Source organism: Tiliqua scincoides, chromosome 1 (assembly GCF_035046505.1).
Source record: "Tiliqua scincoides isolate rTilSci1 chromosome 1, rTilSci1.hap2, whole genome shotgun sequence".
Classification (NCBI taxonomy): Eukaryota; Metazoa; Chordata; class Lepidosauria; order Squamata; family Scincidae; genus Tiliqua; species Tiliqua scincoides.
In genome coordinates, this window is record NC_089821.1 from 69,072,198 (window position 1) to 69,099,535 (window position 27,338).

Here is a 27,338-nt window from a genome sequence, read left to right on the forward strand (position 1 = left end):
CTCCCAGGAGCTGTTTGCTGTTATCCAGGTCATCTCTTAGTCCAGGTTGTCAGCCCATCTGGGGCCAAGGAACCATTCTCCCCTCCATTTCTTTTGCTATGCAAAACACTTTGTTAGCTTGTTGTTGTTGTTGAAGAAATCTAATAATGGTAAGACTTGTCTTGTGCAGAGGCTGGGACTTCTAGGAAAGCCCTTCTCCTCTTCCCCCTTTGTAAAAAGGACATATGGTCAGCAATCACCTGCCCCACACAGTGGAGCTGTGGGCTGATCCAGGTCCAAGGAACTTTTGCACAGCTTGCAAGGGGTCTATCCATCAGCGGCCCTTCCATTTGCACGGGGCCAGATGGGTCTTTCCGCTCTTCCCCCCTCAGTCACCCTGCTGGAATCCTTCCTTCCCCACCCCTCGCAGCAATCCCAGCCCCCTCCGTGCACGCTCCCACTCCCAGCCCCTCGGAGCGGGTATCTCCCTCGGTCAATGGCTGTGGGTGTCGCTGGCGCGGGCGAGCGCCTGCCTTGCACCGATGCTTGATAAGCTGCCTGGCCTCACTGGGCATGCCCGCTCCGCTTCTATATAAAACCCGGCTGAGTTAATCCCTGGACATTCCCCGGCTCCTTTCACCCCGCCCTCGCCATCGGATTGTGCCGGATCGCGCTGCTTCTCCTCGGCATCACTCAGATCTGCTGCCGCCGCCGCCTTGCAACAAGGTAAGGGGGGAGGAAGGAGGAGGGGTCGCCTTTCTTTCCCCGCTCCGCGCAGGGTTCTTGCATCCATTCCTGCACCGGCGCCCGGATCGGTGGTTGGGGGAGAGGGGAAGGGAGCTGGGATCGGGGGGGGGGGATTAGAGGCACAGCCTGTTGCACCAAGGAAGGCCAAGGCAAGGGGTCGGGAGGGCGCCGCAGCACGCGTGCTTTGCAAGGACGGAGGACCAGCCGTGCCGTTCTCTCGGGAAAGTCCACTGCACAAGCCCCCGCTGACGGTCAGGGGCCTGGACGGCAACCTGTTCTGCGCTGGTGCGGGGCGAGGGAAGAACTCTCCGGCCCGGGCAGCCCGCGCGCGGCTCATCCCTGGCACCGATCATCAGGTCGCGAGGGGGTAGAGCAACAGAGCTCGGAGACGTGCGCGAAGGCAGCTCTGCGCGCGGTGGGGGGAGGGCGAGGGAGTCCAGCAGCGGCTTACGGGGTCCCTGCTTGACCCGCAGCCCCGCCCACATGGGCTTGTCTCCTCCTCCTCTGCCTCTCCCCCCCCCCCCCCCATAGAGCAGGCTGGGGAATAAAAGCATCAAGTTCCAGTGGTCCAGAAAGGACGCCTCAAACCCTGATCCCCAGCTGGGCACTGGGGACCTGCGCACCTCTGATGCACCCTGCCACAACACCTCGCCTTTGTTTGCCCCCTCCTTGTTGAAGTAGCCTGAATTGATTGCACATACACAGAGATTCTGCCTGCACCTTCCCTTGCACCGACCAGAATCAACATTCCACCCATCCATAAACATGCTGTGGAAAGGGAGGGCACAACACTCTCATTCTCTCCCTCTCCCCCCCCCCCATCCATCCCTTTGATTGTCTGCTGACAAAAAGGTGGTGGGTGGTGGTGAGTAACTCCAAGCATGTTGGCAGGCAGTTTTCTGCATTCCCCACTGAGGGCTGTAATGCACTTTCTGCAAAGAAGGAGGTAACCCTGGAACTTTTCCCTTGTATGACAGTGGAAAGCTGGCTGTGCAGATTGGACAAGGGATTCCACGGTCATCCACAGTCATGGGGGTTCTGAAGTCCCAGCTATGCACCAACTGGGGCCTCCAGAAACATTGCATTGCACCCTACCAAGACAACATGCAGACATGTCCTTCCTTAATTGGAGCACCACAAGGACAGGCCTATTTCCTCTTCCATATCTGGAATATTTAAGAATGTACAGCTACTTATGTTCATAGTTCTCCCCATACTTGTTGCCTAAACTTTTCCAACCAGGATCAGACAGTGATTTGACATTTTTGTCAATCACAAAATGAGAATTGCCAATAGCCACTTGCCCTTGCAGGTGGCAGTCACCTCTAGAGTAGCTTTTGGAAACCGGAAGAGAGTTTTGTTTTCTTTTTTTCATTCATTGATCAGCATGCAACAGCACTACTGATATCCTAACCCCCTTCCTGTGCCCAATTCCTGCAGCATGGGCAAAGATCCAAATTGAGTCACCTGAACCACGGAGGCTTACCTTGGGGAAGCCTCCTGCACTACTCCCCCCTCAAAGGATACAGCAGTCACTGTTTTGGTGCCACTGCATTGACAGATGGTGGGAGGGTGATAGGATTTGGCTGCATGTCCTTTTCCCCCTCCCAGCTGGTATTTGCACCTCAAGGTATTCATACAGGTGCAGTACTGTGCCTTTTTTTAAGTATAGCATTCTCACAATACCTTACACACAATGCTAGGGAGTCATGCAAAATTCCTAGCTATATGAATTTCTTACTGTTATGCATACCTACTTCTGAATAGACCTAACTGGAGCAGCTTCGGATTAGTTCTGTGTAAACATGTCCAAGCTGCACATGTGTGAAACCCCTTTTGTTGAATCAGGTGTTTGCCATTCCAGCCTCAGCTTCTCCCCCCCCCCCCGCTTTTGCTTGGAATACATCAGACTTGAAGCAATCCCTTCATTTCTGCTGTCTTGCAGATGTTGCATACATGTCACCACTGGCCAAGTTACACAAACAAATTACGCAATCCCACATTCCCAAGAACAATGTATGAATTAGGATTTCATAATAGTGGAATAGCAAGCGTGAAAATTGTACTTGGTAAAGTGAGCACTATATATATCGTAGGACCCTAACCTCTCACTCTCGCAGTTACCAATGGTTAAGAAAAACTGGCCTCATCTGCTCTTATGCACTTATACAGCTTGAGCTGCAGAAATCCGGTGAAGCATTTTGCACCATGGAGGGAAGCATTACCACCTGAAAAACACAGGGGCAAGAGCTGGTTCAAAGTTGGCAGCCCTGCCCTCATTAGTACTTGCCACCCAATGTGCCTTGTGAAGAATGGTGTATTGCTCTGTTTGTCTCATTCATTGCATTGATTCAATGCCAGTGCATGCATCCTGAATTCTATCCCTTGGCATGAGTAGAAGTTTGCCTAGGATACTCTTTTGGGAAAGGGCACTACTTCAACAATTTCCGTTTAAAGGGAAGCAAGTGAAGTAATTACACTGCATCCTAGAACAGCCTTCTTGGTCTGTTTTAACACTAGGATGGAACTACTACAGGGACTTTGGCAGAAAATAAACTGATTTAATACCAAACTCTTGCCCGGGTAATGTTAAATATATAGGCATTTCTCATAGTAACTTCTGCAGAAGCAAAGCAGCTGTGGTGCTTGCATTAAATGCTGCTGTGTTTTCCACATACTATGTAAAGATTAGCTTTCTCAATAAATGAAATCAGTAGTATGGCCCCTGTTCTTGTAGGAGATAGCAGTTTATTCTGATAAAATCAGACAGGCAAAATAATTTACTGTGTAGAAAATTAATCTCAGCATGTGTGCATTGAGTTTGACAGTGCCATTAGCACTGAACAGTCTATCCAAGAAGAACAAATGCAAATCTAAGTAAAATATCTCAATTTTTTTAAACTTGCTAATGAATTAACTGATTAATTATACTAATGCTTTCTACTCAGGATATACTAAAACTAGATTTTGACTGCACTGAAAAGCAGAGCTTCAAGCTTTAATTGATTAATTGGTGAGATTAATCAACTAAAGCTATAAGCGAGGATTAAAATTTTTATCCCTGTTTAATCAGTGAAGCTCACAACAAGCAAAGACTCAGAACTTAAAAGACTCGCTGTGCTCTAGGTCACACAGATGTGCCAACTCCCTTTTTGTTGCCACAGGTTTGATGGAAATGAAATGTAAAGAGAGCCCTTCAAGTTTGTATTCAAAGCTAGTGCACCATTTTCCTTACAAACTACAGGTAACTGAATCAGATGCTTGTATGCTGAAATCACTATAAATACATTATGCACCTGCTTCTACAATACTGATGAATCTTAGACTGGTTTATTAGACTAGTTCATCAACGAGTGGCAATATTATTACATTCCAAGGTTCCAACCCTGCTGGAGAGCTGGTGTGGTGTAGTAGCTGTAGTGCCTGCCCATGAAGCTCTCTGGGTGACCTGAATAATTTGTTCTCAGCTCACCCTACCTCACAGGGTTGTTGTGATGTTAAAAGGGGCAGAAGAACAATGTGTTCTGCCCTGAGTTCCTCAAAGGGTGGGACATAAATGCAATCAATAAATTGTGCCTAGAAGCAGCCATATTCAGCGACATTCAGGACATTATGGCTACTATCTTGTGCACAGGTATGCTGCTTAAATCCCAGTGTGATTTAAGTGGAGTTTCAGCAGCCTGCAAGAGACCTTGCAGCCCATACATTCACAGTTGGGTAAAATCCATCTTTAGTGCTGAAATACAACTGATTCTGACTGATAGGAATCCTTGTTGCTTGAGCTGATGTTTTATTGGTGGAAATAACCAACTTCATTTTCCCAGATTCTGCCTATAACCTGGATATTTATCCTGACATATGGGAGAAGCAACCAATAATAGACAAGGTGAAGAAAGTGATGTTTTGCAGGCCAGGCGAAAGTGTAGTGGGCTGAAAGCCAGCAGGCACTTCTGCATTCTGCTTCAGCTCACACCTTCAGTGAGTCTCAAGTTACTTGAAGAGGCCTAGAAAAGGAATGGGGATCACTGGGCTCCAAGCTGAGCAAGGATGTTGTTTCCTCATCAGGTTTTTATGAGGAGGATCTGGAAATGGCTAGTGCTACTTGTTTCTCCAGTAAACAAAGCTGAGCTTTATTTGAATTATCATGCTGCCTCGAATGGGTGTGTCAGAGCTACGTGTTTCAGTTACCTTATCTATAACCTCCTAGAGTCAGGAAACAAATGCAGGAAACCCGCTCTGCAATATTTTTATGGTGCTCACTACACAGCAGTATATGAACTGCATCTTTCTTCATTCCTTCTGATGGATCAGGAACAGAAAGTTCATCTGTGCACAGCCAGTTGTAATGCTTTTAAGTGCTGAAGTGGATGTAGAAAAACAAAGATGCGCATGTTCACAGGACACAACATCCTGGCTCCTTTCCTTTATCCTGGGCCAGCTTTGTTAATCTCGTGGAAGGAGTGGTTTGTTCAAAGCATCACTCTATGCACAGTGCATGTGTAGAGCAGTGGTTCAGATGAACCCCTCCCCCATGCAACAGAGGAAGCTCCCCCCCCCCCCCCCGATTCTGGGGGAATTGGAAGTGGCATATACCATGAGCATGTGTATCATCTGACCTAGCCCAAACTGTTGACTAAAGGCTGCCTCAGCCCTAAATGTTGCCACCTGATTTATGAATGCCCAGGGGTGTGGCTATAATAGTGATTGGGCAGCAGTACCCCCTTCCCAGTAGCTGCTTTTATCCCTTGATGCAGGTAGCCTAATCTGTCTTGTCAGTTTCACAACCCACAAGATTGGGTTGTGACCCACTGGTGTGTCCCAACCCAGAGTTTGGGTAAATGGAATAGCTCGCATAAATTGATTCACATTTCACTCTTAATTTTTGGCAACACAGTTTGAATCTAGGTTTAGGGGTGTGGATTTGATACAATTTACATTTTGGTCACTGTTTTGCCACAGACAAAGAAAGCTAGGTTTGAACTCTCAGAAAAAGAATTATGGACAAAAGAGTCAGGTGGCTAGAGACTGTAAAGCAGGAAGAGCTGCTAGAGGTTGTGCTGTGTAAAGAAGCACCAGTCTCTGGCTTGTTGAATGCCACCTGTAGTAGTGGCTACCTCTTTTCAGATCTTTTTCTGCAATGTGGACTAGAAATCTGCTCTCTAGTGTTCACACTCACACATACACACACACCCCTCAGGATTCTGTGGGGGCTCAGATTCTACATTTTAAGCTGTATTATTTGCTCTGCAACTTGTTGGCAACCTTAGCATTGACAACCTTGGCAACTCTGGGGCACAACACTTGGAAAGAACATTGAAATGAATCCATAACCCTATAGACTGTAGATTTACAATAGTTTTGTAAGAACTGAAGTTTGTGTAATCATTTCTCATGATATACACACATTTTTTTTGTGGTCCTGCTGTCATCTCTAGTCTAACAGATTTTGTACATTTTTAAAAAACACTACAAAAAGAGGACAGATAGTCACAGAATAAATATTTGATGGACCTTTCCTATCACCTTCAGCACTGCAGGGTTCTAGGCTTTGCTTTGGATATGTACATCATTGCCTGTTGTTGCTGTCGTTGCTCCAGCGGTCTCTTGGGGCCCAGGGCAACTGTTATCTGGTAGGACGGCAAAGCCATTGACTGAGCAGATAAAGAGGGCCCTTGCATGAACCTGTGAGCCAGCAGTAGTAGACTGAGGAAAGTGAGTGAATAGACATGTTACTTTAATCCTAACCGCATCTTTAAAATTCTAATCTCAAACTACTGGGAATTTCAGAGTTCTTAGCTGACCTGTTGTGGCTGCAGGGGCTTACCCTGGGACAAGGGGACAAATGTCCCCTTACTCTGAGGAGACCTCCAGGAGCCACAGATCCCCTGTGGGATGCTGTGTAGTCCATGCCAGCACCGCTGCGTCACTGCACAGGGATTTAGGTAGGACTGGGCTGTGAGTAGTGAGTTTATCCAGAAATCTTTTGGAGATGGAGATGTGAGTCACAAATTGTGAGTCACAAATTGCACACAAGGAAAAAAAAGCTCCATTCATTAATTTTTTCTTCTCTTGCAGCATCTTCACCCTGAATGATGGTGAGTTTACCCTTCTTTGACTCTCTTCTTTCTCACTTTGTATGTCCCCCTCCCCCTCGTTCAGGCAAACGTGTCTTATCTTGTGCTTGGAGCAATGCATGTCAGTTTGTGGTCTTTAAAAATCCCTGTATCCCATTTGAGGTTTCTGGAGATTTGTTTCCACTCCTGTAAACTACACGTGAGTGCATCTGTGCTCTCAGGAACCGAGTGTGTTCAATGTGGATACAGTCAGTGTGCTGTGTACCACGGATTTTTAATCTGTAGAAAAGAGCCCAGTCAGTCCAATGGAAATTTGTCCCTGTGTACAGACAGCTGTGCCTGTGCACCGACAACATTCTGTAGCTCGGTACAGCATGATATGTGAACAGCCACACACACAGAGCTGCCTTCACTATGCAAAGAAATCCCATCTGCAGCTCCAAGCTCCAAGTGCCAGCTGTGGTCTCAGGCAGCATTATCTGCAGCTCCTTCCTTTGCCTGTCCATCTCCTACAATTCATTCATAGTCCCGACAAGGCATTAATCTAGCAGAAGCATTTGCTTCTACCCTGTCCTGGGCCCCATTTTTTTTCCCCTCACTGTTAGTGTCCTTGCAAGCTACTATGGGAACAGGGGCCCTTGTTTTTCTCTGTAATTGTTCCTGGCCACTCCAGTCATTAACTTTCCTGATGTCCTAGTACAGGCCTGCTCCAACCTGCTGAAAAATGTAAGTTTTCTCTACCTGGTCCTTAATTTAGGACCTAATGTAGTTTAGGCCAAGGCACAACAGAACTCAGCTAGTATCACTGGCTTTCTTTTTGTCCAAGAGTGGTCCACTTCTTCCAGTGGGTTCCCAGCCTCCTGAGCACTCTGTGGCACTGTACCTCAACCAGCCACTTCCACACCAAAGCAGTGCAACTCTTGTCCCATCAGACCTTGTGTGCCTGCTCCTAGGAATTTCCTTCTCCTCTTTCCTGCTCCAGTAAATCCACAGAGCTGCCAAGATTCTTCTTTTCGGAGTACATTTCTCTGTCTCCTGTCTTTCTCTGTCTGCAGCTGTCTCTGGACCAGATCCACACAGAGCCACCCCCAACACCCAAGGAACTGGACTGGTCAGAACAGGGGTTCCAACCACCCCTGAGCCCTCTGCGCTGTGCTTGGCGCCGGGATGTGCCCCTGGATTGCAAGATCTGCCCTGAGGATGCACAGGCACGGGCCTGGACTGCTTACTATTATGACCTGTTGCAGTGCACCCTGCAGCAAGAAGGGCTCCCTGAGACTGTTGACCTCACCAAGGAGCCCCGGACAGGTGAGCCCTGCTTTGGCTGGAGGGCCCAGTGGCTCAGGTACAGTCCTTTCCAACAATCTACTGAAGTAATTCTTAGTAGTAGTATTGAGTGACATTCCTATAGCACAGTGGTTATGTATTAAATGCTACAATTCTATACATACTTTCCTGGGAGTAAGCTTCATTGATCATAATGGGACTTACTTCTGAGTAGTCATAAATAGGATTGCAATGTAAAATGCAAATTATTGGTCACATAGACACAAACGTTTGAATAAAGATGTTCCCAGAGCCGTACCGTCCAATATGTGCTGGGACTTTTATTCTAGTTCTGAAACAAAACGTTTTGTATCTCTCAAAGTTTTCTTCTGTGTCTTGTTTTGTTGATATTGCTCTTTTGTGGAATCACCAGCCTATAAGAGCACAGCAGCCCTTTAAAATTATTATCAGAAAGGTCATCAGCATAAAATTCCCTTGTACTGGGCAAAGGGAATGGGTATATGGAAGCAGGTGTGCTGCTGTGGCTGTGAGTGACAAAGGGGAAAGTCCTTGATTCTATTCCTGCTTCTGCCATAAATGCTCTATGAAGCCTGAGGCAAGCCTCTCTCTCTTAGCTCCTGCAATATGGGAACACTAATACCAGTTTACTTTACAGGGGTTTTCAAAGGATAATAGCAAGATAATGTATGTGAAGCATTTTGAACACTGACGTACTACATTATCCAGGCAAAGAGGATAACAGCAGTGTCTTATATGGGGAGGTGGTCTGGGCAATAAGGGCATAAGTGACACATGACACCTCCACAGTCACTCTCAGAACAATGCAATAACAAATGGAAACATGGAGTTTTGTATGAAACTTGAGCTAGGTCTTGGTTGAGAGCATCTGAAGTTATAACAGATCAAGCTGATTCAGAGAAATGGCTGAGGCAGTGACTAAAGCAGTAAACTTGCCACAGATTAATGTTTTGGGGTCAGGGGTGAAGGACATGGTATTCATTCCTGTGAATTTTCTGATAAATACCGTCTTTCAACTTAATCCTACACTTCAAAGAAAGCCCAAGAGGTGACCTGTGATTTCACTCTCAGTCATATTTCACCCTCATACATCAGAACATCTGCATGAATGGTTACCATGCCACAAATATATCTTTCCATGATTATGTCACTAGTTCATCTGAATCCACCTGTAGAATTATACTGGAATATAGGCTGTGGCAGACTCTGTTATCCAAGTCCTGGAATGTGGAATTGGAATACAAAAACATTGGGGTTCCCAGTTCTTTTCTGAGGACCAGGCAGTTGATTCTTCTCTTGTCTTTTGCAGGATTTGGGCCCTCAGACATAACCATCTGTGTCTTGGGTTCCCCCACCTCATATCTGTCTGTGCTTCTGGAAGGTGGCAACCAATGTCCTGGTGAGTTCCATTCAAAAGTCATGGTCAAGTCTCTTCACCTTTGCTTAACTACATGACGTACCTATTCTTACTGTTTGATTAGAACTGATGAAGTAATCCTATGATACCCCACCTCACCTGACAGGATTCCTAGATAAGACTGCCCACAGGCAGCACTTTTGCAGCACAGTCTCCCACTAGAGCATCTTCCCACCAGTAAAAGAATGCTGTGCTTATTCTCTCCATCTTTTAATATGGAAGGGAGGAACTGATCAATGACTTCCTCTGTGTAGGAGAGAGGGAGAGGCCGAAGAAGAAACAAACTTGCTGTTTCCTTGCCAGGCTCTAAGAAATCAGTGTCCTTGCAAGCAGAGTTGGTATACCTTGTTGGAGTAACTAGTAGTTGGATCCATAAGTTTTAGCTTTGGTAAGCGTGAACAAAAACCTGTAACCTAAAAACCGTAATGATGAGGTAATATGTAGGGAAAACATGGTGAGCAGTCCCTCATATGTGTACATTTTCCCCAAGGGGGGTTGAAAGGAATGGTTTTTTGAACAAGGGGAGGCAGTTTAATTGGTTGTTAGGAAAAACTCTGCAAGGGGCAGAAGCTGAATTTCTGAGCTATCTAAAGAAGCCACTTGAATCCTTCTGACATTTTGTCCTGTTCCTGGTTGAGATGCTAGCCTAGTTCTGAAGTAACCTTAAACCATGGTGTAGCACTATGAGAACAAGCTGTGACAAGCTTCAGACCCACACCCTCCCTCCATCTGCTCAAGAAGAGAAAACTGAAAGTATCTGCTTTAGTTTTTGTACTAACCTCTTTGCCATTATACCTGAACTCAGGGAACTGAAGTTTGTTCTAATTGAAGCTTAGTTAAAACTGCAAACCATGGTTTGATACTCTGGTTTGTTAACCATATTTTGGCAAATATTTCTATGACCAGAGAAAACAGTGCAACAGAAGAGAAGTGATGCCTCTTCACTTTCAGCTCTCTTACAACCTATTGCCGCATCGGCCTTCATCAAGCTTGCTGCAGTTAACTTTCCTGACTGCTTCTTGCTGCCAAAACAACAGGGGGGACCACTGCAAATCCTGTTGCTTCTCCCATGCAGGTTCTATGGGCATTGTAGGAACTCTCACTGCCAAAATCCTGGTACTGATAAACCCTGATGTCATTACTATTTACATGTAGTTCCATCATTCATACCTGTGGGATTAATTATTGCTTGCCAGATACTGGTTATACAAGAAAGGACAGGAGAGGCTCTGCAAACAATCATCTGCATATGTTGTGGGTGCCTAATTTTGCAGTTTTTTTGCATGCATAAGTTACACAGACTGCTTCCTAAGGGTACAATCCTATTCACACTTACCTAGGAGTAAGCTCCATTGATAATGAAACTTACTTTTGAATAGACATGAAATTCATGTATATATAAAAGAGGTGAGTAGATGGATCTAAATAAAACTATTGCCCTTATTGATTTGAGAAGGCAAATGTATACTCTTTGGCCCCAGTCCAGCAAAATGGGACATGGTCATGACTAACTTTAGCTGGATTAGGGGCATGTTCTTTACAGAACTGAACAACGACATAACTGTGGTGCTTTTTTGTGTTTACAAGTATATTATAATAAGCCACTTTATTCTAACCTAAGTACCTGAAAGTCATCAGGAAATTCTCTTTAGCTGTGATCCTCTCTGGACTGAGATTTCTGGCTATGCATGCTTCCCACAGACCCTCTTGGGCAGCTGCTGTTCTGTATTCCTGGCATTCTTCCCATTTTTTCTCAAAGGCCGAGACAGGGCTGGTGGTAACCAGAGCTCTCATGGCAGCTGAGCTGCTCAGATTTCCCTCTGGCTAAGGTGCATATAGAAGTGCCGGGTTGGAATGAACCCGAAGGTCAGCTCTCTCTAACCTTGTTCACCATGACACAGTCTTACATCAATCCTCCACACTTAGCTCTGAACTCTTTGTTCACATCCATTAATGCCCCTGGAGCACTTCTGCCAGGATTGTAAGACCTAACTTGCACTTGGCCTAGGCATGCCAAGGGCCTTAGTTTGAATGGCAGAATGTATACACAACACGTGAATGATGCAAGCATGTTGGAATGATTGGGTTTCTCCGCAATAAAAAATGGTTGTAGCTATTGGGAAGGGAACGGGGAACATTTTTGTATTTAGTGAAGAGAAACCTAGCCATTGAAATGCATGCACTTCATTCACAATTGACAGCATCATGTTTATATGTTGTCATATAAACTGGGATACAATTTTTGTGCTGTAGTTCAAAAAGCCTGTGACTGTGTTTCACCATGTCTGGTGTTTCAAGGCAAGCCAGAAGGGGGAGTGAGGATGGCTCCCAGCCACACACACACACAGTAGAACCAAAGGTGTGGTCTTAGAGGAGGGCTTATCTAAGCAATCCTTTTGGAAAAAAAACTGCCCCCAAAGTGCTGTGCTTTCCTGAAGATAACTGTGGCCCAGCCCCTTAGCATTTTTAGACTGAAACATATCCAGTCTTGTTTCCCCAACAGCAGTTTCATGAATGACTTCCTCCATTTCATGGCATTTAGTCATGTACCTTGGAAGAACTGGTGCAAAAGTGTTTGGGGGTCTTCTAGAAAAAAGTCTAGAAAAAAGCCACCTGTGAGGGGACATGATTGAGACATACAAAATTATGCAGGGGATAGAGTGTTCTTTTCCCTCTTACACATCAACAAATCCAGGGGACATCCACTAAAACTGAATGCTGGAAGAGTTAGGACAGACAAAAGAAAATATTTCTTTGCCCAGCTTGTAATTAGCTTGTGGAACTCCTTGCTAGATGCCTTTAAAGGGGGATTGGACATATTTCTGAAAGAAAAGTCCATCACAGGTTACAAGCCGTGATGTGTATGTGCAACTTCATGATTTTAGGCTACCTCAGAAGGCCAGATGCAAGGGAGTGGCGCCAGGATGCAGGAACCTTGTTGTCTTGTGTGCTCCCTGAGGCATCTGGTGGGCCACTGTGAAACTCAGGAAGCTGGACTAGATGGGCCTTTGGCCTGATCCAGCACCTTATGTTCTGAGGTGGAGAGAAATTGCCAAGGAGAATGAAATGGGGGGGGGGGGGTGTTTCTGGTTAGCAGGGATGTATGTGAAAAGTTTTTCTACAGAGAGCTTGCCCTTCCCACCTCACCTTTCCTCATGTGTCCAGAACATCTACCTCAGCATTGTGATGTGCAAGAATTCTTTCATATATATGAATTTGGGGTCTTTGTGCAGGTACAAGGCCTTTTCCACTTTCATACTTGAGGATTCAGATTTCCTTGATGCAGCACTAGAATTGACATTAACAGTTTTGGGGAGGGCAGAAGGATAGCAGTTCTGCATGGCTGGTGAGTTTCAAGCAAGTGTTAATTGGAGTGTGTGCTGGATGCTTGGATCAGGAGCGGTTATTTGGCTTCTCTATTGCAATGTTTGCTTCATTGCAGCTGGGAGGGAGGGGTGTGTATATCTTTTTGCCCTCCTCTTGCACCAGCACCTATAGCAAAAGCCACAAAGTTTAGGGAGAGAGAGAGCTTCTTTTCACAGATTATGTTGAAATGGGGGGGGGGGAAGAGTAGGATCATATATGCTGTCTCAGCTCCTGGCTGCCACACATTCAGTTGACTGTCTAGAACCTATGTACGTTGTCATCCTACAAGGTTTTTCCCCAGCTTTTCCAGACATTCAACTGAATGTATGAAGGTAGGGAGCAGGGTGGCATTCCATGTGTTCTTTGTGAAAAGGATTGTTGTCTACTCTCTAGGCATTTCTAGACAACTGGAGTGGAAAAGGGTAAAGATTTTTGCAAGAGAGCAGAGAAAAGAGACCTCTCCTCCCCTTTAAATTAGGGCAGGGATGAGGGGCAATGTATTTGCCTGGGGTCTCTGCTGCCTGAGGTGAGACATTTCTGAGCATGTGGCAGCTCTGTTCTTCTGAGGAACTCTCTTGAGGTGAAGTGGCCTTTGATATGGCTATGAGAGAAAGAAGAGGGGCACAGAAGTGCTGTGGTTGGGAGTCTCCACTTTCATCCTGTTTAATTCAAAACCTGAGAATTTTTGAGCCTCTGATATGAGCATTCCAAATGGATAATCTTGCAGCATCTCTAGAAGGAGATGTAGTTTGGGAAAGATCAAAGAAGTGTGTGCTCTCTCCATCCCTGCACCCCATGACTGAACATGCACATACCCCAAGGACTTAAAAAAAACACAACTGCCTCATTCTGCTTGAATTCTTCCCCAGCACAGTAGAACAGAGTGTAATGGAACAGGATCTAGGGTTAGATCGTAGAGTTCCTTGCTGCATGAGCAGTGAATACCAGTGCAGAGGAGGGGAGGAGAGAACGAGGTCTCTTGTAAATGCAGGTCATCGCACTAACCATAATCCCCAAGTACAAAGTGAATCAATCAATCAATCAATCAATCAATCAATCAATCACAGTGTTTTGAACCCTTTTGCATTGATTGATTTTGTTCTCTTTTATTCCTTGGTTTCTTTTAGTTTACATGGCAAACACAATTCCCTTTCAGTCAGAGTACTTTCTTGTGGATTAGATATGAAATACTGTATGGAAGGAGGGAGTTTTGCAAGACTCATAGTACAAAAAGGGGGTGGTGGTGGAAGGCAGCCTCCCAACACAGATGCCATGATATATACACAGACACAGACAACTCTTCAGCCACCTGTAGATTGGTTGTGTTTGTCAATCAATATAGTTCTAGCTAAAGATTTTTTCTTATATTTATATTTCTCTGCTTAGGGGCTACTTCTTTGCACTCTGGACTAGTAATGGTGTTATTGACTGATTCAAGACTTGTGGGACTATTATCCCTCAAAGACTAAACTGCAGCACAGGGCAAATGTTGACAGATACACCCTGATAGCCTCTCATGCAAACCATGAGCAGCTAGAGTTTCTCAAATGCAATATATAAGAACAGAGCATCAGGACTATTGGCTATTACAGTGTTGGAAAAGGTGCTGCTGATGTCATAGCAGACAATTCCATTTCCCTTTCTCTGTTCAGTCTCTTTCCATTCAGTGGTGTCCTGTGGAAAAGCAGTGATCCAGTAACATACTTCAGGGAACAAGAATAGGACATATTCTTGCCTTGCTGGCTCCAAGGCAGTTGTCAGGGCAGATAATCACGGTATTGACGGCACTGAGACCACAGAGGGTGCCAATTCTCCCAGCTGCTACCAATTACTCTGACATGAAGTTTGTACAGGCTGCCAAATGTTGGCAAACCCCTCCCAAAACTTTAGCCCACTGTATACTTTTGCCACCCTTGCAGGTTCAGGGCAAGCTTTTCTGTAGTGTGAGTCCATCTCTCATACACACTATTTGGCTGGATTTTCTGTCTTCTCCCTTCCCCTAGGTAACATGCTGCTGTGCCTCTCGCCAGCCTGGCTCTCCAAAGTACCATCAGAGATGCATCCTGGAGAGTCATCTTTGCTGGTCTTCAAGGCTGTGACCTTTGAACTTGGTGGGCGAACAACACTGGAAGAATTTGCACCCCCACGCCGCGTCACCTATTTCACAGGCTGCTTTGGGCCATGCAAGGTACAGGGCCAGTCAGCGGCAGAATTGGCTCGAGACCTTGACTGCCCGACTGGAGGCTCAGGAGAGCTGGCCCGCCTGCTGGAGGACAAGCTAATGACACGCCAGCTCATGGACCAGCAGGCCCAGATAGCAGTGCCTCCTACCCTGGCCTTCACCTTCAAGCGCCCGTTGCCCCTGCGCAACGTGACAGAGGAGGAGCATGTCCGCATGGTAGAGCTGAGTGGCCGTGAGGGACAAGACAACCTGCTGCAGGAGGAAATTACAGCCTTCTTGCAAGGTGGTGCCATGGAGTCCTACAGCCAGGTGAGAAACTCTAGACCTGAGGAGGAAGAGTCAGGAACTGGAGCAGGGCATATTAGAGAGCTTATGTCCAGTTTAGGGACTAACGGGGTAATTGCATTGAGGGTAACTAAATATGAACAGATCTTTTGGGAAGGAATGAAGCTGCCTGTTTGTGCCTAAGCCCAGTTTCTGTTGTGCTTCTTGCAGGTGGTGGTGAAACCTTCAGGCTGGCGCTGGAGTGGAGCCCAAGCTGTATCATTCCATGCTAAGTCAGAACAGGGATGTGTCCTCCAAGCTGTGCTTACTCTTCTGGAGACCCTGGAGGAGGAAGAAAGCATCCTCCTGGAAGCCTTCATACCCACTGCTCAGATTGTCCGACCTGGCCCACCTGAGATAAACACCTCCCTATGTAAGGATATCTTTGAGCCTCTTCCCACTAACATATTAATGTAACCTAAGAAAGCCTTCCTTCCACTTGCTTTGCTTCATCTTTTTACCATTCTTGGCCATGAGTTTGAAAGGGACGCTTAGCGCTGACATTCTGTTGCATGAGACTGCTGGACAACTGATAGAACTGGGAAAGATGGGCAAGTTACCATATTGTAGCCCCAGAATCCGCAAGGGTAATTTTGCCCTGTTGATTCAACTCCAAATCAGCATATTCTTCCAGCAGTGGCACAACCTGGAATGCCACTCAATGTCTCTGCACAATAATAATAATAATTTTTAAAAAGCAGCTGCCTACCATGCTCCTTGCACAGGGTTCTTCAGTTGCCGAAATGCAGGACTTTTGGTTTGATTTAAAGGGACCATGTGAATGAAGGAGCTCCTTCATTCACATAGTCCCTATTAATCAGACCAGAAGTCCTGCACTTCCAGATTTAAAAACAACAACAACTGTGCCTGGACTAAGGTAAGGAGGTGGGCGATCCACTTTCTGCTTGCTTTTAGCAGGCAGAGAGTGGATCAGTGCAGGTTCCATCCATGGCAGGCTGGAGAGAGGTGATGGTATTGGCAGACTTGGCGTGAAGGGCACCCTGAATCTGCCACCCTCTTTTCCTCTCCAGTCTCTCACTGATGAAACCCACACCATGTCACCTAATGTATAGGCCACCACAGTATCCCTCTATCCCTGCTCTCTTATCCTGTCCTTTACACTCTCCTCCATGTGGTCCACACCTATCATTTTGTTTCTCTGATATATTCTCTGATATATTCTATCTCCCTTCCCACACCCCACCCCAAATCTCTGATTCCCAGGCAACATGTCTCCATGTGCTAATCTGGCAATCCGAATATGCGCTGTTGTCTGCAGATCCCGAAAGGACCAGCCTCTGCTGAGCAAGGTAATGCAGTGTGTGAGTTCAGTTGGAAATTAGTAGAAGAAAGTCCCAAGAAACATCACTAGCAGGAGGTGGCAGTGTCCCAACCTGGCCCAAAGGTCAAGTGGGGACGCAGGAGTTGTTTTCTCTATCCATAGTCAGAGAAGGCAATTCGCTGGTTGACAGTGAAGAAATATACACTGTATATTTTGATACACTATTTTGAACTGTTTTGTGAGGAACTGGTACAAACAAGGAAAATCTGGTTGGTGCTCGCAAAATAGGGCAACTTTTTGCTCCAAAATTTTCCCTTGTTTGAAAATAGGCTAGGCTATATGAACAGCTGCCAGACTCACCATTTTTAACCTCCTCCTGGCCAAGGAATACTCATAAATCTGGCTAGAATTGGAAATCTTTCTTAATACCTATACTTCCTCTGCTTTAGGGTCAGAACCAGCTGGTAGGCATACTGGACCACAGGCCTGGAAGGTTCCATTGCTCGACATCCCTATCCATTGGCAGGAGTGGAGGAAAGAAGGGCCCACACAACACTCATGCAAACAGCTGCTTGCTGTTTCTCCTTCTCCTCCTCTCTGCCATGGGAATTTTGTTCTCATTCAGCAGCTGGCTCATTCACAAGCTGGTGCTGACCCTGCCATGTAGGCACAAAGCATAGTTGGCTCACTGTGCAGAAGGAAGTGGACAAGCTAACCGGGCATTCTCGAAATGGAGATGTTAAGGATTTGAGGATGGGACAGTTACATGCCAGCAGCCCAGGAAGGTCATACAGGCATCATGTGCGTAACCAAAAAGTGTATGCAGCCTCCAGGTTTTCAAGGTAGCCTGTCTCTTAATGCCAGATGCAAGGGAGTGGCAATAGGATACAGGTCTCCCAAAGGCATCTGGTGGGCCACAGTGAGATACAGGAAGTTGGACTGGGTGGGCCCTGGGCCTGATCCAGCAGGGCTCTTCTTATGTTCCTGTGGTTCTTTCCAGGTTGTGTGTGGAATGGGCCGCTCAGATAAGCCTGTGAAGCATCAGGCCACAGTGCCTCAGACACTGGAAAGCAGCCTACGGCAGTGGGGGCTGAAGGATGAAGCCCAGGTTGCAGCCATCCATTCCCAGATAAAGGAAAAGGCTGAGGCAGCCATGAAAGCCTTCATGGATATGGAGGCCAGTCTGTCAGCTGAGCAAAGAGGTGGTCGCCGTGCACAAACTGACGTTATTGGTGAGTTTCCTTCTCAGTCATTACAGAGGCTATTTGTAGGACATCATGGGGCACAGCAATTTATTTATTTATTGCACAAATAAACACAGGAAAACAAATGAAAATAATTAACCAGCAAGGAAAAGCAGTGTGAATGTTTCTGATAATGTTGGACATAAAGTGATATACAGGGGCCCCCATATCCGCGGATCCCGTATCCGCAGTTTCACATACCTGCAAATCAGGTCTGCAGGGCCCCCCTGTGCATGCCCCAGCAGAGCAACCCTTCCCTCCAGAGGTCCCATCACTACTGGAGGGTCTTCTGAGCCCAACAGAGGCAGTGTGCAGTTTTTGCCTGGCTCAGAATGATGATTTCTGGCCGAAAAATGCAACTTCCGGTTTTTGGCCGAAAACTAGCATTTTTCTGCACATACAAAATTATGCATGGGAAGGATAAAGTGAATAGAGAGATGCTCTTTACACTCTCACATAACACCAGAACCAGGAGACATCCACTAAAATTGAGTGTTGGGAGAGTTAGGACAGACAAAAGAAAATATTTCTTTACTCAGCCTGTGGTCGGTCAGTGGAACTCCTTGCCGCAGGATGTGGTGACGGCATCTGACCTGGATGCCTTTAAAAGGGGATTGGACAAGTTTCTGGAGGAAAAATCCATTATGGGTTACAAGCCATGATGTGTATGTGCAACCTCCTGATATTAGAAATGGGCTATGTCAGAATGCCAATGCAAGGGAGGGCACCAGGATGCAGGTCTCCTGTTATATGGTGTGCTCCCTGGGGCATTTGGTGGGCCGCTGTGAGATACAGGAAGCTGGACTAGATGGGCCTATGGCCTGATCCAGTGGGGCTGTTCTTATGTTCTTAAAAGGAGTGCTGGGCATTCCCTCATATCCATGGTTTTACTTAACTGGGGCAGGGAGTGGTGGTTCTAAAACAGAACCTCCATGGATACGCCGGCATTCCTGTATAATATGTATAATTAATTGATGTGGCAACTGTGTTTGGCTTTCACATGATGTTCTGCTTACACTGTTACATCACTTCTGTGAACTTGGAGTGCACCATTCTCTGAATCACTTGTAAGTCAGGACTCTCATGCTCCAGTGAACTTGTGTCTTTCATGGGGGTTGCCTCTTGAGCTTGTGAGGCAAACTACATTGACTTATTGTTCTCCACTGCTTTCAATACATGAATTTCCGTCATGTGGTGACTCATCCATGAGGTTTCTACAGGACACTGGTGGATCCTGGCTGACACTTCTGGAAACGGCTGCTATAACTGCCTAATGGAACTCTTGACCTTAGTCAAGTAATAGATTGATTCCAATGGAAATAGTTTTTCTTAAAGCAACTAGAAAAACAAATAAATCCACTTGTCATCATGTCACTTACATGCTGAATGTACTGAATGTCCCACTTTATCAGAAACTTCCAAACTGCTTTTCCTTACCTGATATTATTTTGATATATTTTTCAGTCTATGACTGTGTAAATTGATCCCACCTGTTCTCACTCCTCTGACAGTGGCCTATGGATGCAAAAACCTTCCCTTGTTCCCCACTTCATTAGACATGCAGTAGCAGTATCTCAGCACTGCACTATCACTTAGGCCAGTGTTTCTCTAACTGTGGGTCGGGACCCACTAGGTGGGTCGCGAGACAATTTCAGGTGGGTCCCCAATCTATAATTTTAATATATTAAACTTGATGCTACCATGATATGTGACTGCAATTGGGGAAATGTTATAGACCTGTACTTTTAACAAACTACTATGTGTATTCTCTAAACAATGATAGTAAAGGAAACTTACTCCTGGGTAAGTGTGGGTAGGATTACAGCCTAGGATGGTGAAAAATTTTCCTGCTTGATGATGTCACTTCCGGTCATTACATCACTTCTGGTGGGTCCTGACTGATTCTCATTCTGTCCTGGTGGGTCCCGGTGCTAAATGTGTGAGAACCACTGACTTAGGCTGCTGGTGAATCAGCTCAAGAGATACCATTTTTCTTTTACACCTAGTGCCCCTGTGGTCTTCTTGCTCAGCTCAAGAGGATTTCTGCTCACCCAGATCCTCTTCAGGACAAATGTCCCTGCCATAGGATCAGGCTTTCTCCTCTGTCTCTTTCACCTTTTGGATAGACCGTCAATCACAGACTCAGTAGCTTCAAAGTCCAGCCCAGCATTCTGAAAAGACTGAAGTATTAGTCCTACTGAGTTATCCTCTATCCAGTTGTGTTGGTTTTATTTTGAAGAGCTTGAATCTCAGATTGGCCATGAAACGTCGTACAACCCAAAATGCACTGGACTAACACATTGTTCTTATGTCTGTTTTTTGAGGGTGTCCTCTTTCTTTTGTTCCTTTGCCGATACCTTCTCCTCATTCCTTCCTTGTCCTTAATGCTCACTTGGGCCTTGATAATTGGGTTTCAGTGAAAGAGGCTGTTCTTTTATCAGCTCAGAGCCAAATCCTATCTAATTTTCCAGTGCCATTGCAGCTGTGCCAATGGGGTGTGCACTGCATCCTGTAGTGGGGCAGCAGTCACAGAGACCTCTTCAAGGTATGGGATCATTTGTTCCCTTACTTTGGGGCTGCATTGCAGCTGCACTGGTGCTGGAAAGTTGGATAGGATTGGGCTCTCGGTTTCTAACCCTTAAGCCTTGCCAGAATGATGAACCGGCCAGCTGCTCCTGAACGTGGGTTGCCAGCTACCCAACAGAAGCACTAAAGCCACAGGAGGGATGCAGCTGCTGTGTCTCCCATCCTATTTCTTCACTGCCCCCCCCCATCTGTAACACATTTGGCTTCATAGCAGGCAAGGGTGGAGAGGAGACAAGAGGATTGAAAGTAGCCGGGTAGGAAACACAGCAGCTGAATCCCTGCTTGGTGTCTTCGAGTCCTTGGTGTGCAATGGTGGTGAAGAAGACTAATTCCATGCTGTGATTATGAGGATAGCAATTGAAAACAAAACATAAGCTTTTATATAAATCTATGATGCAGCCACATTTTGACTAATGTGTACGGTTGCATCATAGAATGCATGTCATTGAAGGAAAGTATAATGCAATTGGTGTTTTTTAGTTCGTGGTGACTAATGGGAGGTATGACAGAGGCTTAGAAAAATACAAGTATTACAGAACAAGTGGACAGAGAGAAGTTTTTCCACTCCGGTAATACTAGAACTCGGGCTCACCCAATAAAATTGGCTGGTAATAGACTTAAGACAATTCACATGATACATAACACAGGCCTACAAAATTGAGGGTCAGAAAAGTTTTTCCCAAACTTTACAATGGTTTGATATGAATTTGGGGTGCCAATTCCCAAAATGGCATCCGTTTTGCCCTATCACATCTAGTTCTGGAGATATAGTATAGCCTCATTAGTGAATGGTTCAAGCAGCTTCCTCATGAGGAAGCCATGGTGTAAGCTTCCTCATGAGGAAGCTGCTTGAACCATTCACCAAAGAGGCTATGCTGTGTCTCCAAAACTAGACGTGATAGGGCAAAACGGATGTCATTTTGGGAATCGGCACCCCAAATATACCCAAGAATTGGTCTAATGTTTAAGGAAGCAAAATGTGTGTTGGCCTGTGTAATTAGCATATGAAATTCACTGCCACAAGTTGTGGTGATGGCCACAAGTAAGATGTAAAAGGGGATTAAACAAAATTCAGGTAGGACAAGTCTACCAGTCATGATGGCTAAATATAAAGTTTATGTGTTCTTGATTGTGTTCAGAGGCAGTAAGTCACTACATACCAGCAGCTGGGGGAGTTGGGGGGAGAAACATTGGGAGTGGGCCGTTGCCTTCATGCCCTGCTTGTGGGTATCTTGGAGGCATTTGGTGGCCACTGTTGGAAACTGGATGCTGGATTAGATGGATCTATGGACTAATCTAGCATGGCTCCTCTTCATAAAATGAGCACCAGAAGTTCTATCTCAGAAAAATGATTTTGTTATCCACTTGTACTTGGGATTCCTCAGATGTCTGTGTCTAAGGCGAGAGCTCACCAGCATTTCTGTGATCTTCAGTGAGTCTTTGCTTGTGTTCTGGACCTTAGTGACTAATGATTTCTTTGGTTCCTGCTTTCTACAGGTGTGGATTTCCTCCTGGGCTCAGAAGACCAGGTGCTACAGCTAGTGGCACTGGAGATGAACTCGCAACTGTGCTTGGAGACCTGCTCAATCTTCGAGTCCATGGGCCGGGTGGTGGGGGTACCAGCGGGTGAGGCGGCACGCCCCCTGGTGGAGACGATGCTGCGTCGTGCGCAATGCCACCTGATGGAGGGCAAGCATGTGTTGGTGATTGGGGCCGGCGGAGTCAGCAAAAAGTTCGTCTGGGAGGCAGCCAGGGACTACGGGCTAAAAGTAAGATGCGGAAACCGGACCCATGCAGCCCCCACAGGCTGCTGGATGGACTATAGCTAGAGCAGCACCACCCCTGCAGCCCTTGTCCATATTACATAAACTGTATGGGTGCAATCTAAGCACAGAGAGGGGAGAACACAGACCCCTCACCCCCCACCACTAACTAAAAAGGGCTCACCCATTTCACTATGCATTCCTACCAAAGGAGCTTGCCTGCTCTATTTCTTGGCTTTCCTGGTACTAGTCATCTTAGCAGTATTCCTTCAAGCAGGGCATTGGAGGGCCCAACCCAGAAGCAAGTTTCTGTTGGAAGAGTCACTGGGGATGGAGAATAGTTCTGGTCAGCCATTGTGTATCTTAGGCGTAACCACAGCTGCCTTTTACCATATTCTGCTTCCATTAATAATGATAAGAAGCAAAAGTGGGGCAGGACAGTTAAATTAACTGTGAAGGTATTTGGGTCCCCAGTATCCTTGCCTGACTCTTGAACCAACAGTGATGGGAGGAAGTGCATGCTGCCAAGTAGTGTTGCTGCTTATTTTGACAGGGTTCCTGACCTTTAATGGCTGCATGGCAAGCAGAGACTGACTTTTTTCCATCACTGTATCTCCAGCAGGACATACAGCTAGCACCTGTGTGAAAGTACAGGGGCTCTGCCAGGAAAAGGGTGGGAATTCTATTGCCAAGGCAGCAGAGTAATATCCAAAGTGGTTGTTCAGTGAAATCTCCTTTTCTTACTCCTCATTTTCCAGAGGCCTACACAAAAACTTTTTTGACCTCTCTAAACTCAATACAACCCCGCATTTCCCTTCTCAGTACTGGGAAATTGGATGCTGAACTTTCCTTCCTTTAGAGGGGAAAGGAATATATGTAGTTTCAAGAATGAACTCTCTGGGGACTTTCCAGGACTCGGAAAGTCCCCATTCCAAGATTTACAGATCACCTGAGCCCCACCATCTGTATACATGAATGTGGGTCCCTCTGGGTGATGGGAGACTGGTGCAAATAATATATGAGGCAAGGTACAGAGGGAGGTAGTGCAGTTGGGGTGAAATGAGAATTCACCAGGTAGTAGGAAGCAGAGAGAAACCAGCTGATGGTTTGGCCATCAGCGACTCATTCCATTGTTCCTGAAGAGTACAAGTGCCTTGATGTCAGCTTATGCCTCTGGGATTGAAGGTTGAGTTTGCCCCTGTTGCTTACCTTCCTTCTCCAGCTCAAACCCTCAACTGAGCACTTTGGCTGCACATGCCAGAACCTATTCCAGCAGCTGCAATATTCACAATGGGAGAGTCTATATGGGACAATGGGACAGTTTATCCAAGCTCCTCTTGGAAAAAGGCTTGGCTCTTCAGTTACTTTAATGCGAGGGAGGTCTCCTTGACAGTCTCCACATCCCTGGAGTTGCTAGAGGTTCCTGCTGAAAGCATGAGCAGTGCAAGCATTAAGGCTACCCCACCCTCCACTCCCTGCATATGACTCACAAAGTCTAGTGAGCAGAATGGAGGCACCTCCCTGATCTAAACCAAATATAAAGAGTCACAAGGCAGGTGGAAGATGGGAGTGGTGTGACTCCCCTGTAATTCTGTCATGCAACCAGGAGACTCCGCTTTTGGTCTCACAAGACTTTGACCCTTTCCTCTCTGCCCTGGGTCACTCCTTTCCTCCCACACCTAGATGCTAATGGACTAAACTCAGTTGCTGCAGAAAAAGGAATCTAGAGAAAGTTCCGATTCCATCTCCCTTCCTCCCTCGCACAAATCTATGGGTGCTGGTAGAATGGCCACCTTCTTCACCATGAACCTGAATGGAATGCTCAAGAGTTAAATTTATATAGGGTGGGGAGTGGCTGGCTGTGGATGCTGCCCCCTTCCGGGTGACTGCTGTGCTGTGCCTGGTCCTGAGGAGTTGGCCTTCACTGATATTTTCAGTAGTGATGCATCTCTGATTTTTCTCCCACCTTCTCTGCATCTCTGCCCTTCTGTATCTACCCTCCCCTCTTCCCCACCCCGTCTTCCTCTCTCACCTCTCTCTGTCTCGCTTTGGCTCTCTCTCTCTCTCTCTCTCTCTCTCTCTCTCTCTCTCTCCTATTTCCCATCCCCAGATCCACCTGGTGGAGTCCGACCCCAACCACTTTGCCTCCCAGCTGGTGCAGACCTTCATCCACTATGACACTACAGACCACAAGCGGGACGAGGAACATGCCCAGCGGCTGCTGGAGCTTGTACGGGAGCGGGGCCTGCGCCTGGATGGCTGCCTGTCCTACTGGGATGACTGCATGGTCCTGACAGCTCTGGTGTGTGAAGGGCTGGGCCTACGCTGCAGCTCTCCCACAGCCATGCGGGTGGCTAAGCAGAAGAGCCGCACTCACCTGCACCTACTGCGGCGGCGCAAAGAGGGGGCTCGCTGGCCCTCAGCTGCACTCTATGCCGTACCGTGCTGTCACCTGGAGAGCCATGCTGATGTGGAGCGAGCTGCCAGCCACCTCAGCTTTCCCGGTGTCATGAAGCTAGAGTATGGGGCAGGGGCTGTGGGGGTAAAACTGGTAGAGGATGCACAGCAGTGCCATCTGCACTTTAACAAGATCTCCCGGGACCTGCAGGATGACTCTGACCATCCAGGAATCGGGCTGGGTTGGGGCAACGCCATGCTGCTGATGGAGTACGTCTCTGGCACTGAACACGACGTGGATCTCGTGGTATATGAAGGGCGCATGCTGGGGGCATTTGTGTCCGACAACGGGCCTACCCGTGTTCCCAATTTCACCGAGACCGCAGCCTGCATGCCCACCTGTCTGCCCCGTGACCGCGAGGCTCAACTCATCCGTGCTGCCTACCAGTGCTGCTTAGGCTGTGGTCTGACCGATGGTGTCTTCAATGTGGAGCTGAAGCTGACAGCAGCTGGCCCCAAGCTGATTGAGATCAATCCCCGCATGGGTGGCTTCTACCTACGCGACTGGATCCAGGAGATCTATGGAGTAGACATCATGCTGGCCTCCGTCATGGTTGCCTGTGGGGTGGTCCCCCTGTTGCCTGCCCGCTCCCACCCCCGCACAAACCTGGTGGGGGTGATGTGCTTGGTGTCCCAGCACCTGCAGGCCCTCAAGTCCACAGCCAGCCTGGAGACGCTCCAGGCTCTTCACGAGCGTGGTGTCATCCGCCTCAACCTGCTTGATGACGAGCTAGTGTCCAGCGAGTATGAAGAGCCCTACTGCAATGTGGCCTGTGCCAGTTCTAGCCGCCGTGAGGCCTGCCTCAAGCTGCTAGGCCTCTGCCAGGTGCTGGGCATCGACTCGCCACACTACCCTGTCACCCATTTCCTCTCCCACTTCAAATAGCCTCGGAGATATGGCTCCCTCAGTCTGGAGCTGAGCTTGGGCCTGCTCCAGAGAGGAAGCCTTGCTGCCCCCTCTTAAATTATCCTTCCCTTACTCCCAGCTCACCTCTGGGGTTTGCTCTACCCAGGCACCCTATTTCCTACAGTTTTTCTCAAGTGGCTGCTGTGTCCCTCAGGAAGGAGTGTGGCACCATCTGGGGCCATCTCTGGTAAGTGCCACATCCACATCACCAGCACCTTTGAATGGGCTCACTTCCTCCTTTGTGGGGGGGTTCTGTTAAGCGAAGAGCCCCATCTCTTCTGACTGCCCTCTCTGGAGTCATCACCTTTTACTTGCAATCCTGGTGAATTCCCCCCCCACACCTCAGTTCCTGAATTGTTCCTCCCCCACATCAAAGAGGCAAGTTCCAGCCTCTTCAGTTACTTTTCTTTCACTGGTGAAAGGCTGTTGGCTTCTGGTCATGCAGCTCTTGGATTGACCTCTTGCTGCCTCTGGCTTCCAGGATTACTGGAAGAGAGGGTTTGGGTCAGATCTTCTGCAGTCTCTGGCAGCCAGTACTTCAGCCATGATCCTACAATAACAATATAGTATGTGCTGACTGAGCACTTGTAGTTTCTGTACTGAATTCCTGTATGCAAACTACATGCTCCTTAGTAAGAATCCACTTAACAGGCAAATCCCCTCCCTGACTTCTCACCACCTCTACAGTGACAAAAGGATCATCTGCAAGCCTACAATAACAGATGTTTATAGAGCAGTAGAATGTGAGACAATTAACAAGCTAATTCTGCTGGCTCAGCACTTGCACACCCTGTAATAACATCGTAGTGCTGCATGGACCTTTTAGGCTGCACAACTCAGTGCTTGTAAATGGCCATAGAATAATACAGGGCAATTCTGTGGTAATCCCTGACATGTGTGCCTAGTGTTGGGGGAAAACCACCCCCTGAACTGTTAGTGCTCATAAGAGAACCTGCTATAACAATCCCCCCAACCCTTGCAGTGCCCCAAGAGACCCTTTAGTACTACATCACTGTGACGTCACTTCCAAGCACCCTACAATAACCTAGTTGAATTGGCTTGCCAATAAAAGACCATAGCACCAGCACCCCTGACATCTTAAAATAATAAGCCTTCTGATGGAACCCCAATGCCCCCATAAGACCCTACAACTAAGAAACTAGAGTGCCAGCATTCCTGAGTGTTTCTGCAATAACAAGCCACAACCTTGCCACCACACCAAATTATGAAAAGTAGCAGTGCTTTGTGCATAGTGCTAGTGTTCCCCAATGCATAATGTTACCTATAGTACCAGCATCCTTAAAAATGCCTACAACCAGCATAAGGAGAGAGAACAAAGCAAAACAGTTTTAACCGGCATGGTGGAATAAGTGTCTGTCTTTTTAATAGCTCACAGGCTTCCTGCTGCTTCCATGATGAAGGGTAGAGAAGGTGCAGGTTGGAGGAACTGAAGGGCCTGGGAGGACATTCCAGAGCCTGTGAGACATAAAATGACAGACAGTTGATCCCATTTGGGGGGAGGGGAGGCAGGAACTGAGAACTTCTTGGCCCCCATGATTGGGTGACTAACAGCAAGACCATTAGCTAAGTATGCCCCTCTTAGCATGGGTTGGTGGCCCTGCCTGCCTTCCTGCCTATCCTTCCACACCTCTTGTGTAAGGCAGACATAATAGTCCCTCTCCCAATAAAATGCCGTGTAAAAATA

At 47.0% G+C, this 27,338-nt stretch overlaps 1 protein-coding gene across 2 annotated transcripts; it reads left to right on the forward strand.

The window, feature by feature from the left end:
* Positions 1-573: 573 nt before the first annotated feature.
* CARNS1 (carnosine synthase 1) lies at positions 574-27,338 on the forward strand. Of its 2 annotated transcripts, XM_066611487.1 has the most exons (10): positions 574-705; positions 6,802-6,821; positions 7,856-8,108; positions 9,415-9,504; positions 14,892-15,379; positions 15,566-15,767; positions 16,619-16,704; positions 17,677-17,908; positions 22,004-22,275; positions 24,380-27,338. In XM_066611487.1, the coding sequence occupies exons 2-10, from the start codon at positions 6,816-6,818 to the stop codon at positions 25,610-25,612; spliced, it is 2,862 nt and encodes a 953-aa protein (XP_066467584.1). In that variant the 5' UTR covers positions 574-705; positions 6,802-6,815; the 3' UTR covers positions 25,613-27,338. The 2 variants fall into 2 exon arrangements, with proteins under 2 accessions (XP_066467584.1, XP_066467585.1); XM_066611488.1 differs by lacking the exons at positions 574-705; positions 6,802-6,821 and having other exon boundaries at positions 7,878-8,145.